General features: G+C 35.2%; 1 protein-coding gene across 12 annotated transcripts in view; it reads right to left on the bottom strand.

Annotated features, from left to right (window-relative positions):
• The window catches only part of si:ch211-285f17.1 (sickle tail protein homolog), a 301601-nt gene that overhangs the window by 28887 nt on the left and 259630 nt on the right, over nt 1-13084 (bottom strand). For 11 of the 12 annotated variants that reach the window (XM_056450184.1, XM_056450187.1, XM_056450189.1 and 8 more), the window contains 4 exons: nt 9950-10054; nt 9607-9656; nt 3680-3846; nt 1431-1606 (listed from right to left, as the gene is read on the bottom strand). In XM_056450184.1, the coding sequence (XP_056306159.1) occupies nt 1431-1606; nt 3680-3846; nt 9607-9656; nt 9950-10054 (498 nt within the window). The remainder of the gene's footprint in view (nt 1-1430; nt 1607-3679; nt 3847-9606; nt 9657-9949; nt 10055-13084) is intronic. The other variant, XM_056450183.1, reaches the window with a different exon arrangement.

Below are 13084 nucleotides of genomic sequence, written 5' to 3'. Positions count from 1 at the left end.
GTCATAAAGCGCAAATCATCTCAGACTGGTTTCTTGAACATGATAATGAGTTCAGTGTACTCAAATGGCCTCTAAAGTCACCAGATCTCAATCCAATAGAGCACCTTTGGGATGTGGTGAAATGGGAGATTTGCATCATAGATGTGCAGCCGACAAATATGCAGCAACTGCGTGATGCTATCATGTCAATATGGACCAAAATCTCTTAGGAACATCTCCAGTACCTTGTTGAATATATTCATATATATATATATATATATATATATATATATATATATATATATATATATATATATATATATATATATATAAAATCAAAGCAGACTATATTACATGGTGAAAAAGGGCTATTTAAATATTTTGCTGTGAGAAAACATTGGATTATTTAAAATACGTGCAGCTCTTTTCCTCCTTGTAATAAAATCTGCCTTGGTCAGGGTGGCCTTTCTCATATTATTGCCAATATGCTGGTAGCTTTAACACTAGAATTTGAACACTAACACTTTTAGAGGCTCTGGATCACTGTCAGATGAACCGTCAGAAACTGAGGTGACCCAGGGTTCATCCCTTTTTACCCTACCATAAGATTTTCCATCATTCATGGCATTTTGTGGGGCTACGCAGTGGCGCAGTAGGTAGTGCTGTCACCTCACAGCAAAAAGGTCACTGGTTCGAGCCTCAGGTGGGTCAGTTGGCGTTTCTGTGTGGAGTTTGCATGTTCTCCCTGCGTTCGTGTGGGTATCCTCTGGGTGCTCTGGTTTCCCCCACAGTCTAAAGACATGCGCTTCAGGTGAATTGGGTAGGCTAAATTGTCCGCAGTGTATGAGTGTGAATGAGTGTGTATGGATGTTTCCCAGAGATGGGTTGCAGCTGGAGGGGCATCCGCTGTGAAAAACGTGCTGGATAAGTTGGCGGTTCATTCCGCTGTGGTGACCCCAGATTAATAAAGGGACTACGCACTATGAATCAATTTGCTAATGTTCTACCTTCATAACAAAACAAAAAGCTGACTTAATGTCACAGTCCTCAGTCGCCACACGTGTAAAAGTCAAACTGTCCTTGTTGGCTCAATGTTTCACAGCACACAGGCACCCAGAAACCTCTGCTGACTGGGCACATGGCGCAAAACCAAGAAAAACAGAGTGTTAATGCCTCTCCTGATCTCTGACTAGCGTTAATTCCCAGTGAGTTCAGTTTTGCATGTTTAAAGCTGTCTGGAGATCAGGCTTGTTAACCAGCTAAATTGAAGCGGGATTTAATTATGGGGGTATAATGGGTTAAAAGAGGGGCAGTAATGAATCGCATGAGGAACGATTGAGAATAAAAGGCATTTGTTTGGCCACAAGTGCATTTTCAGGTTCCCAAGTGTGTGTGTGTGTGTGTGTGTGTGTGTGTGTGTGTGTGTGTGTGTGTGTGTGTGTGTGTCATACCCCAGCTGTGTGAGAACTCTTTCCTGCATGTTGAGATATCGGTGTCTCTCTTCCTCCACAAGCATCCTCTGTTTCTGTGTCGGATCATCCTGTCGTCTCAGCATTTCAGTCAGTTTCACACTGATCTCCTGTTCTGCTCTCTTTATCTGAGCACGTACACACTCCTGATTCTGAAGCTAAAAACACACAAGCATTGAATTTAAGATCAATTATTGTTGAAAAGTTTGGGGTTGGTGGGATTTTTCTATATTTTTCTAAGTCTGTCACGCTCACATAGGAAGCATTTAGTTAATTAAAAGGACAATGCCATTTAAAATCATTGTTTTCTATTTTAATACATTTAAATTAATTTTTATATTGTGTGAATTAAAATAGTCTGAAGTTTTATTGAAATATTTTGCATTCTGTTTGCAAAAAAAATACAAAATGTTTTTTTTAAACACTGTAAAATATGTGTTCATGGCAAAAAGATTTACATTGATCCCACAAAAAGCAACACGTGAAACAAATACTGTATGCAGAGGAAAAAAAGATAGAGGAAGAGGTCGTAAGAAGCTGAATTTTAAGGAATTTCAAGGCTGAGGGTGGTCAATTTTAAGGCTGATCTCCATTATGTTTGTCTCAACAAAGTTAGACTAGCAATATCTAAAAGCTATTATTATTAGTATTATTATTTTATTATTATTATTATTAATTATTTCAGCTTCTGTCATGGTAGCCAGAGAACTACACTTTTCTCTGATTAAATATGCACATATGAATGGCGATATATGCACAAATGAATGCAGAGGTGCTGTCTTTTGATTTAGTGCTGTACTGCTGCAAATTTTCCAATCAAAAGCAGTACATTTAGACTATGAAGCCTAATAATCATCAGTGTGATGGTAATGGTAACCTTATTCTTTGCAGGACAACTCTTCAATTAGCCTAATTAAACCCTGGGTATATTACAATTTTAAGTGCCCTATCATTGCTCCCGGTGCAATACGTTTTGCATCACGTTGTTTAAATACCAAATCCATTTGCGCGCCACTTTGTGGACTCATGGGTGTGCTGGTCTAAAAAGGAGGTGTGTTAAGGCACATTGTTGGTGCGTTGCTATTTTGAGGAACTAAAATTGACCATTGACCAACTAAAAGCTAGTTTAAAGTACAGCGCAGAGCGTGTTATATATGTGCCTATATAAGTCCAAACGCTTAATACACACAGGATGTCCAGCGATACACAAATATCTTTGCATGTGAAAAAAATTTAAGGATTAAAATGTTACAAAAATAATTATTTTCCACATAAATATAAAAACCACTACCTCCATGCTTTATCTCGGGGGGCTTTTTCAGTTTATTCATTTGTATAATGTTATTATTATTAGCTGTATTATTTATTATACGCATATTTATAGGTTATTTATAAGTTTACATTTGTCCACCTGTTGGGTTTTGGAGAGGGGCATTAGAATAGGGCGTGTGTTTCAATATAACTCAGTTTTTTGACCACACTTTATTATTATCTGCTCAATTATTTGTTTGCTGAAAATTAGAACTGAATTTAAAAATAATTAAAAAATAGTTATAGTTATAAAATAGTTTAAAAACTAATATTTGCGCTTAACAAACTAAATTAAATATGTAGGCTAATAGATGTCTTCACTGGAGTGCGTACAACATTGTATCCTTACTCCACGAAAGTAAAGGAGTAAAGTAAAGACTAAAAGTAAAGTAAAGAGAAAGTAAAGAGGCAGAATGGAGGAGACCCGTTCTTTATTCTCACGCTGGTCTGTTTAACTGTTTTCTCACTGGTGAAGCGCTCAGTTTCTCCACTTATAAAAACTCCACCATGTAAATATCAAATGTGCCATGGCACGATGCAACTGACTTTTAAAGGGAATGGGAGATTAGACTCTGATTGGTTTAATGCAAGTTATGCTCAAAATACACCCATAACTCTTTAAGAGAACAAGCACAGCTCTGTTAGACCATGCGCATGGACACAGAGCATATAAGAATGAAGTAGCCTTAAGAAGGTTTCGGGAAATGCAGCCCTGGCCTATTTTCCCTTATACAGCATTTTTGTGTGTGGTTTTTACTCATCTCTGTAAACAGGGGTTATTTGACAATGTTTTCATCTATATGCAATGTTTTTTTATTATTATTCATTTCAATACACCATTGTTATGTAAACATATCCTAAGACTAATTGCATATTATAAATTCATATTTCACATGATACTGATTGGAATTGTTTTTTACCTGTAGTTGTCTCATATGTTGTAGTTGGAGGCGGAGCTCAGAGACATTCTTCCTGAACAGATGAAGGTTAACATGCAAGGGGGCGGGTCCTAAAGGTGGTGTGGGGGCAGGGCTACGCTCAGGAGAAGCAGCAGCAACAATTTTTGGTGCTAATACTGGAGAGCCTCCTAAAAACAAAGAAACAAACAGCCATCGTCATTGAGGAAGAACCAGCACTGTTTTATCCTATTAAATACATTTTAAGGTTGTTATAATTCAACTCTGCTTGGTTTCCTGTTTTCTGTCAAACCAAACTCAAAATCAAGTGTATGATGTCATAAGAATGGGAGCACAGGACATCGTCAGTGTCACTATTAAAAACTGCTTATTGTTCTGGATTTGAATATCCTTTTTAGATCATATCAATTCAAAAGTCAGCAAAATATACACTCAAAAAAATTATATATTTTTTGCTGCTTGTTCAAACTATACTTATTTAAAATGAGCGAAATCAACACAATTCCTGAGTTTTTTTGAAGACAACTTAATTGTTTTATGTTCAATGCACTTAAAATTGTAAAATCAATTAAGTTAACTTAATTTATTTGTGTTGAGACAACAAAAAGGAATTGTGAGGAACCCAGCATTTTATAGTGTATAACTGTGCTCTAGTGTTTTATTTTTTTATATGTATTTTTTATTAATAATTATAATAATTCCTTACATATACTGCATATAGCGCTTTCCTAAGTACTCAAATTTGGCCATGATACTGGGGATGCATCCCTACTCTTTTTTGAAGGATATCCTGGGATTTACCTTTTTTATTTTATTATTTTATTGGTGTTTAACAAGACCAAACATAGTAGTATACTATACAACATAGGAAATATTACAGACTGTCTCAAAATAAAACAAAAAAAATTTATGAATTAAAAACAAACATATCCTCTAGGAAAAAAAGAGAAAAATAAATAAAAAAAAGAAAAGTTAAATAATAATAAAAATACATATATATATTTAATTATAATTGAGCAAGTTTACAATAAAAGAGTAAAAAAAGAAAAAGTTTGCGTTAAGGAGTCAATATTTCTTCTGTCCAGTTTACTGGGTATTAGAGCAGATATCAACTGAACACAGTAAGCCTTTGATTTAGTCTAAAACAGGGTTCCTGGTCTTGTAAAAAGATTTGAGAAGTAAGCGTCTTAACTTAAGTTTTATGCAGCTACAGATTTCTCAGATCCACATGGAGGAAGTATCTGTTTCCATTTGATAAGTGTCGTCTAGCTAAAAGAGTAGAAAAAGCAATAACCTGGAGAGATGCAACAGTCAAGTCAACTCTCTCTGACATACCAAAAAGGGCTGTCAAGGGGTTAGGGTCTAGATTTATGTCAATAACATTATGAGGTGTATCAAAAACACTGAACCAGAAATTTGTCAGTTGAGGTCCAGTGACCTCCAGTGACAGAACTCCAGAACATATAGAGATGGTTAGCAGGAGACTGGAGTTTTTCTGTTGAGTTTTCTGGTAACACCTTAATTTGATGGCCCATTTGAGTATTAGTAGACTGTCTGCTTAATATCTGTTGATACTGCTCCTTAACAGACATTAAACTGACTATAAGAAACTTTGCAAGTACATGTAAACTTACACTAATCCTAACCCTAACCTAACAGTTTAATCTAATGAGAATTAGTTAAATTCAACAAACGGACAATCAAAATAAAGTGTGATCATTTTTTTTTTTTTGCTAATTTGGCATTGGTTAAATGAGCCCTATGGAGCACCTTACATTGCACCTTACACCTTACAATGTAATCCTGGGATTTTTAACAACCACAGAGAATCAGGACATCAGTTTAACATCTCATCCAAAAGACATTTCTTACTGAACTGTAAAAAGTCCCCATCTGGGGCTATATGACCCATACTGGGGCTATATGACCCACACAAACCGCAGGGTGAGCACCCCCTGCTTGACCAACACCTCTTCCAGCATCAATCTAGGTTTCCCACGTGGTCTCCCATCCAGGTATTAACCAGGCACAGCCCTGCATAGCTTCAGTGGGCAAGTATTGTAAAAAGTACATATTTTGCCATTAAAGTATTACTTGTTATGCCCATATTTGACAAGAACACTTGGCAAGACCAGATTTCAAACTCCACAAAGCATAACTGATAAACAAAACAAAGCCATTCAGGTCAGCTTCTTGCAAAAGTGCATATTTATGTGGGTGCACAAACAAACATGTAGACATGTTTGTTCTTTTGTGGCTGTTGCTATCAAAGGGACTCACTCTCTGTGATTGTGTCAGCGTGAAGAAAGTGGGAGAAAATGTGACAGGCTGCATTTCTGAGTGACAGATGAGTGGGAGAGATCAGATTGTTGGGAAGCACAACAGCCACTGCATTAGATTAACTGCTGCCATAAAAGCCACCATACATAGACACATTTAAAACATACTTAAATGTGAAAAGGTCTTCAGAAATCATTTTCGTTTTGCTGGTTGAAAGTCTCATCACACATCCCGATAGCAATTATTAAATGAAATGATCCAAATATATTTATATAGATTTAAATATTCTGTGGAAGGTGTAGTCCAAAGGTTCAAACATTATGATAGCTCTCCAGAATGTGTAATTGCTCAAGGGAATCACCTCAGCCATGGTATTAAGGTGGTATGTTATTCACCTCCCCACCAACATTCTCTGCTGTTGCCAGGACTTGAACTTGTGACATTTGGATCCCAAGTCCAACTCTCTAACCATTAGGCCAACTCTCTAACCATTAGGCCATGGCTGCCCCCCATTAAACATTAAAAACATGCTTGATGTTACTAATTGATATTTTATTGTTATATTATTCTCTATTCTACTCTTTATGTATAGTCGTGAACAGTGTTGGGGGTAAAGCGTTATAAGTAACGCGTGTTATGTAATAATATTATTTTTCCAAAGTAACAGGTAAAGTAATGCATAACTTGTAAAAATAAGTAATATTATTTGAGTTACTTTTACTTTCACCTTGCTTAATTGGCTTTTACAAAATATATTAGTCAGGTGGAATCACACTCAATGAGAGAGCGTGCTGCGAGGGAACAGACAGTCGGCTCGCACTCATCATCAGGTCAACATTTTTCACAGCAGATGAGTGAGTGTACTGTTCAAGTAACTGAATAACTCAGGATATGGGTTTATTTCGAGTCAGAGGGAGTATCTGTTATGGTAGTATTAAAGACACAAACCATTTTACAACAACTCCATTCAATTTAATGAACTGGTTCGACCTTTTCACTAAGAAGATCTGGTTAAAAACGATTCATTCATCTGTCATCACTGCGAATCGTCTGTCATCACTACAGACAGCCAGAAACAGAAACAATGGCAGGCCGGAGACTTACATTTTTGCAATGGATTCTTGTTATTTTAAACTCATCGAACAAAAGAAGTGGATTGTTGTTAAGCGTAGATTATGTGTAAGTAAAACTCTTGACAACTGCAAGAAGCACGACTAGGGCTCTGCGATTTGGAAAAAACAACAAAGTGTGATCTGTTTAACGATTTTGATTTGATTTGTGATTTAATTTATAGTCAAGCTTCAGCTCAATATTCTGTATCGTAGCTTCTTCTATTAATGCTTCTGAAGCAGCAGACGCCATCATCCCACTTGTCTGCGCTTTCCTATCAGTTTGTTTTTTTTATTGTGGGCATTCCGCGTAGTTCGGTTGTGCAATTCTGATTGGGCAGAACGAAAGTGTGCTCACTCAATTGGCTAGTAAGACTGTCACACAGAGACGGCAGTCACACATTTGCTCTGGGCGGGGGAAATTAAATAATAAATATATATTTCAGATCACAACCTCTTGCGATTTAGCTAATCTCAACGTTTCAAATTGCAATTCAATTTCGATTAATCGTACAACCCTATGCACGACATCAGAAAAACAAACAAAACTCAGGGTATATGCAGGCATCCTAAAAGGGAATTACAATGGCTTTTTAAGACGTTTTAAAGACCTTCTCAGAATATTTTAAGACCTCATCGCCACTTCAAGTTCTAATCAGTATCAAACCTTTAACTTAATAAACAGTTGTTAATAAATAGTTGTAGTTAAATAAATCAATGGAGCACAACCATACAACAGAACTTAGATCAGCTCGGAAAAAACAAAGCTTAAAAGAATACATAACCAGTTTGCTTTCAGTGACAGGCTTCAGCCACTGTTTAAACTCGTCTTTCTCCAACCAGGAGTACGCAAACCTTCATTTTTCCATTTATCCGTCTGTTTCGCTCTATGGTTTTGCTACATGTGGACAGCATCACATCTCTTTCCTGCGTTTCTCGCAAATTATGTGACATCACCTGGACGGAGGTGCTTGGCCAGATGCGCCCTGGCCCGAACCAATCGCGTAGATCGAGCACTCCGTTGTTAATATTAGGAGGAAAATAAATGCATTTATGCTTTTTTGGAGTCAAACACTTTGGACAACGCTTTAACAAAACTTAAGATCTCGTAAAAACACGTAAAAAATACTTTTCAATACCTTTTAAAGGCCTTCATTTTCTCATAATTGATTTATCAACTTTTATACATTTTAAGACCCCGCGGATGCCCTGAAAACTGGATGCAAAGCACCACACCAGCACCCCACCTCCAGCTAAACAACAAATGATTGACATCAGTTCATGTTCTCCAGATAAAACAATTAATTCAACTAAACAAAAAAAAAAAGGTTCTTGCTTTTATTGTTGAGGAGATGTAGCCACTGTCTACTGTAGAAGCGACTACGTTTTGTAATATAGTAAGATCTTTTCTCTTTTGGGAAACGATTTACACATTTGTTAAGGCCACGAGGAGGAATTTATTCAATGTATAAAGCTCAAAGATTTATTTTGATTTGGGGATTTTTTTATTGTCTTATTGTTCATTTTGTTATTAAACATTTTAAAGGTTTAAAATCTGTTTTTGCCTTAAAATAAATTATATCATATTAGTACTCTTAGGCTTTATTGCATTTTTTAGAAGAAAACACATTACTTAACATGCTTTCATTAATCTGTATATACAGCATGTATAGCTCTGGGCTCAGAAAGTTCTCAAAATATAATTTTATGATACATTTCTTAAAGGAAAATGAAGGTGTGGGTTATATAGGTGGGTGTTAAATGCAGAGCTTCTCTATAAAAAGGTGAAAAAACACCTGCAAGTTCTGAAAGAGATCAAACCTCAGCATGGCAAGGAAAATTTGCAAAAGTAACTCCGCATTACTTACATACCGCATTACTTTCCATAAAAAGTAACTAAGTAATGCAAGTAGTTACTTTTTTGTGGGAGTAATTCAAAATTGTAATGCATTACTTTCAAAAGTAACTTTCCCAAACACTGGTACATTTGAATACACTGAATACAATTTTACTAACTAATATTACCAGGGGCGTAGCAACCGGGGGATACATGCCCCTCACTTTTAGAGACAGACCATTTAGAAACAGGTGATTAATAATTATAGAAATGTAAACATTTGAATTTCATACAGCTGTCCCCTTACTTTTAAAATGTCTGCTACACCCCTGAATATTACAACTATTATATATACTATTATATATAATACTACAATATAACAAAAAGCAAGGTAACAGGTTTACACTTTCTTGATTCTATAATCTAACACACTATTTTTACTAGAAATAGTTAATAGGATGAATTGTTCACTCACATGAATAGTGGTAAATATAAATATAACGATAACTCGCATCCACACCTGACACTGTTCAGTTGAATCAAAGTGTATCATGCAGATTTGTCTTTTGCTGCTTTAAATGCTCAACTCCATGGATTCTGATTGGCTGTGAGCGTTTTATTATTCATCAGCTGAACGTTCTGAATCCAACTATACCGTTACTAACTAATCCGCTATCATAAATTAATGAAAATAAATCATTTACCTGTGCTAGATGTGCTGTGAGCTGGTGATCCAGACTTCACTGGTTTCTCACTGGAAATATAAAAGAACATGAAATAACTAAAAGTACATACACACACACAGTCTATCATGCTACAAAACACTTACAGTTAGTCTTTGTTATGTGTCACAGGCATTGCCATTAATACAGACACCAGTTACAGTGAAGATGAGTAGTCAATTTAGTTCATGCACAGTTAGTAGTCATCTTACCCACCAACTTTTTTACCACCACCATTAATCCATCATAGTCCTCCTATTTTCTTGTCTTATATGATTCAGGTGTGATATTCTGAGAACTACATTACCCAAGCTGCCCTGCTTACCTGGAGTGCTCCTTGTTGCTGTTAGTGCTGTGGCTCTTTAAGAGAGCGTGCTGCACAAGACCAGTCAGACTGGCTATTTGCTCCTCCATGGCCTTCATTCTCTCTCTGCATAGACATAGAGCATATCGCATGCTTACTACTGATGGGGGGAGTGTGGGGCGGACGAGGGGAAAGCAAATTGAAATAACAATGGGAGCATAGTATGTACCTGAGATGATTTACATGATACCGATTTACATGATGTACAGTACGACAACAATGTAAATACATTTTGTCCATTCATTTACATGGCAACAATGCTTTAGAGAACTTTTGAAAAACAGGCTTTGAAGCCTAAACGTTTTCTTGTGAAGGGCCACAAACCAAACTTGATTGAGGGCTGTGGGCTGAAGTTAAATATACCAAACCGTATTGCATTAAATTTGCCCATTTGTTTGCTTATTATTTAAAAATAACTAAAAAAAGTTGCTTTAAAACATATTAAATGATGTTTATGTAATATATTTCATCTTCAACAACAATACTGAACTTCTATCAAGATATGTTTTGACATAAATCTCTGAATGCATAGTTATCCAAAGACCTGAGGTGATTTCTCTACATAAAAGACCCGTGAATGGCAGATTATCCTGCAGCTGCTTCTCCAATCAGGTCGGTAATTAAATATAACAGAAATGTGGTTGATGTGTGGATGATTGACAGGGCTCATAACTAAGCAACATAACAATCTGTGGAAATAGTATGTCCCAAAGCTTGCATACTTTTCTGCTACACACTCAAAAGTACAGGGCATCCGGAAAGCATTCATGGCGCTTCACTTTTTGAATTTTTTTATGTTACAGTCTTATTCCAACACTCACTTATGTACATGTGATTTTTCAGGTTTTGTTATTTTTAATAAATTTGCAACAATTTAAAAAAAAATTCACATTTTCATTATGGGGCATTGTGTGTAGAGTTTTGAGGAAATAAATGAATTGAATCCATTTTGGATTAAGGCTGTAACATAAAAAAATGTGGCAAATATGAAGCACTATGAACACTTTCCACATGCACTTTGTATATTTTTCCTTCACAAAAAAGCACATACTTTTAAGGCGTAGTATAAGTATGCGAATTGGGACGCAACAGGAGATCATTTAGACGTCATCTGTACCTGAAACTAAAATTCAGAACTTAAAACTTTTAAATATTTACACTGATGTCCTGTAAACAATCATTTAGTTTCCTAATACTTTTTTTTATTCCTCATTAAAAACATTTTTTTTTATCTGTGTAAAGCCATGCCACTTTCTGTAAAAAAAAAAAAAAGTAACTGAATTTTTTCTCTGAATTGTGTAATATGATGTCCCATTTTCTAGTTTGTTTAGACAAAATTGCACTATATAGTCTTAAGCCTTATATCGCACAATTTTATATTCTTATAATTAACAATTGTGTTATAAAGTGAGAAAAAAAAAGTCAGAATTGCACGTTTATATTTCACAATTTTGACTACAACATGCATTTGTGAGTTTATATCTCACAAATGTGAGAAATAAAATCAGAATTTCAAGATGAAAACACAAAAATGCAAGAAAAGTTAGAATTGTGACATAAAATGTCCCAATTATTATTGCCTTTGTTATTTTTTTTTACCATATTTTGATAATGATAACATTTTGAACAACACTATGACTACAATTGTTTATACTGTACAGGACAATGTCAGTGATTTTAGTTCAACACAAGCTTAATAACATCCCCTATGTAAATAATCAACTACATTAAAATAAGAAATAGCTTCCCTAAATGATTTAAGGTAAATTAAAATTGTAAAAAGTTAAGTGAAAGACAGTATTATCTGAACATCTGCTTGTTATCTATGTTGGATGTAAAAAAAAAAAATTGTAAACACATAAAACACACCAAAACCATTAACTTGTCAGACCAAATGATTAATAAATTCATTTAAAGTTTATAGGTACAATCTGTGCCCCATTCATCCATTATCAAACAACACTGCACGTTTGCTCTTTCTGTGCCAATGCACACAGTTCAAACCACTATTCCTTTGCTCTACAAGATAATCTAAGAAACATCTATCATGCATGTGCTTTGTTCTGTTAAAACAGTTTAACGTGTTTACTCTGTGTATTGACTGTCCTCTACTGCAAAGTGCAGCGCCAAGTATAAGTCTGACTGACAGCACACATACAAGGGGTACGATTAAGTTTGCTTAAAGGTCCACATGTATTTCAAGCATTATCAAACAACAGACTAGTGTAACATCATTTCAGAAAAAAACTAAGTTAGTTTGGAATTGATGTGATCAGCTGGGTTAATTTGCTGCAGTATCTTCAATTTGGTAAAAAAAAAAAAAAGAAATATCAAAGTAATGTGGCCGATGTGACAAGATAATTGACAAGGCTCGTAACTAAGCAACAGAACAGTCCAATAATGAAGTAGCTTGCTTTTTCTCCCCACAACAAAAAGTGCATATGGGGTGTCACCGATCACAGTTGAACGTATCGTGACCCATGGCTTGGCATGCACGTGACCACCAGATTTATATATTGTTTTTGTTTAACTTAGATTCATTCTAAATTTAAGAGATCGCCTTCTGCATCATTCAAATTGCATGTATGAAAACATTTTGTCTTGCCTGTATGGCGGGAAACGTTGTGTTAAAGACTAAAATTGCAGTTTAATGCAACTTGACGCTCAAACTGAAAGTTGCAGCAATTACATTATTTCATCAATAGGTGGCAACAACCAGCCATTAAAAATGTGGCTGAATAATTCTTCAAAAATGATTGAATAATTGACTATTGAATCATTTATTGAAAATGAGATGAAACAATAAATAAGATGTAATGTTGTTACAATTATAAAATAAGATTAGAACGTAAAATTGATACATTTAATATTATCAGCATTTTACAAAGATCATTTTTCACACTATTGAATATTTATTTTGTTATTCAGCTGGTTATTTCTTGATGATGTTTTTATTAAAATTATAGGTTATGTTTGCTAAAACCAAACATTTCTTACAGTAGGCTACTGTTTTTGTAATAAATGGAAAGCAAACAACATTTGTCTCCTCCCCTTTTTGCTGATGCGAAAAAAATGGATCCATAATTTCTTAACTCA

Source organism: Danio aesculapii, chromosome 24 (assembly GCF_903798145.1).
Source record: "Danio aesculapii chromosome 24, fDanAes4.1, whole genome shotgun sequence".
NCBI lineage: Eukaryota > Metazoa > Chordata > Actinopteri > Cypriniformes > Danionidae > Danio > Danio aesculapii.
This window is presented reverse-complemented; position numbering and strand designations above follow the sequence as displayed.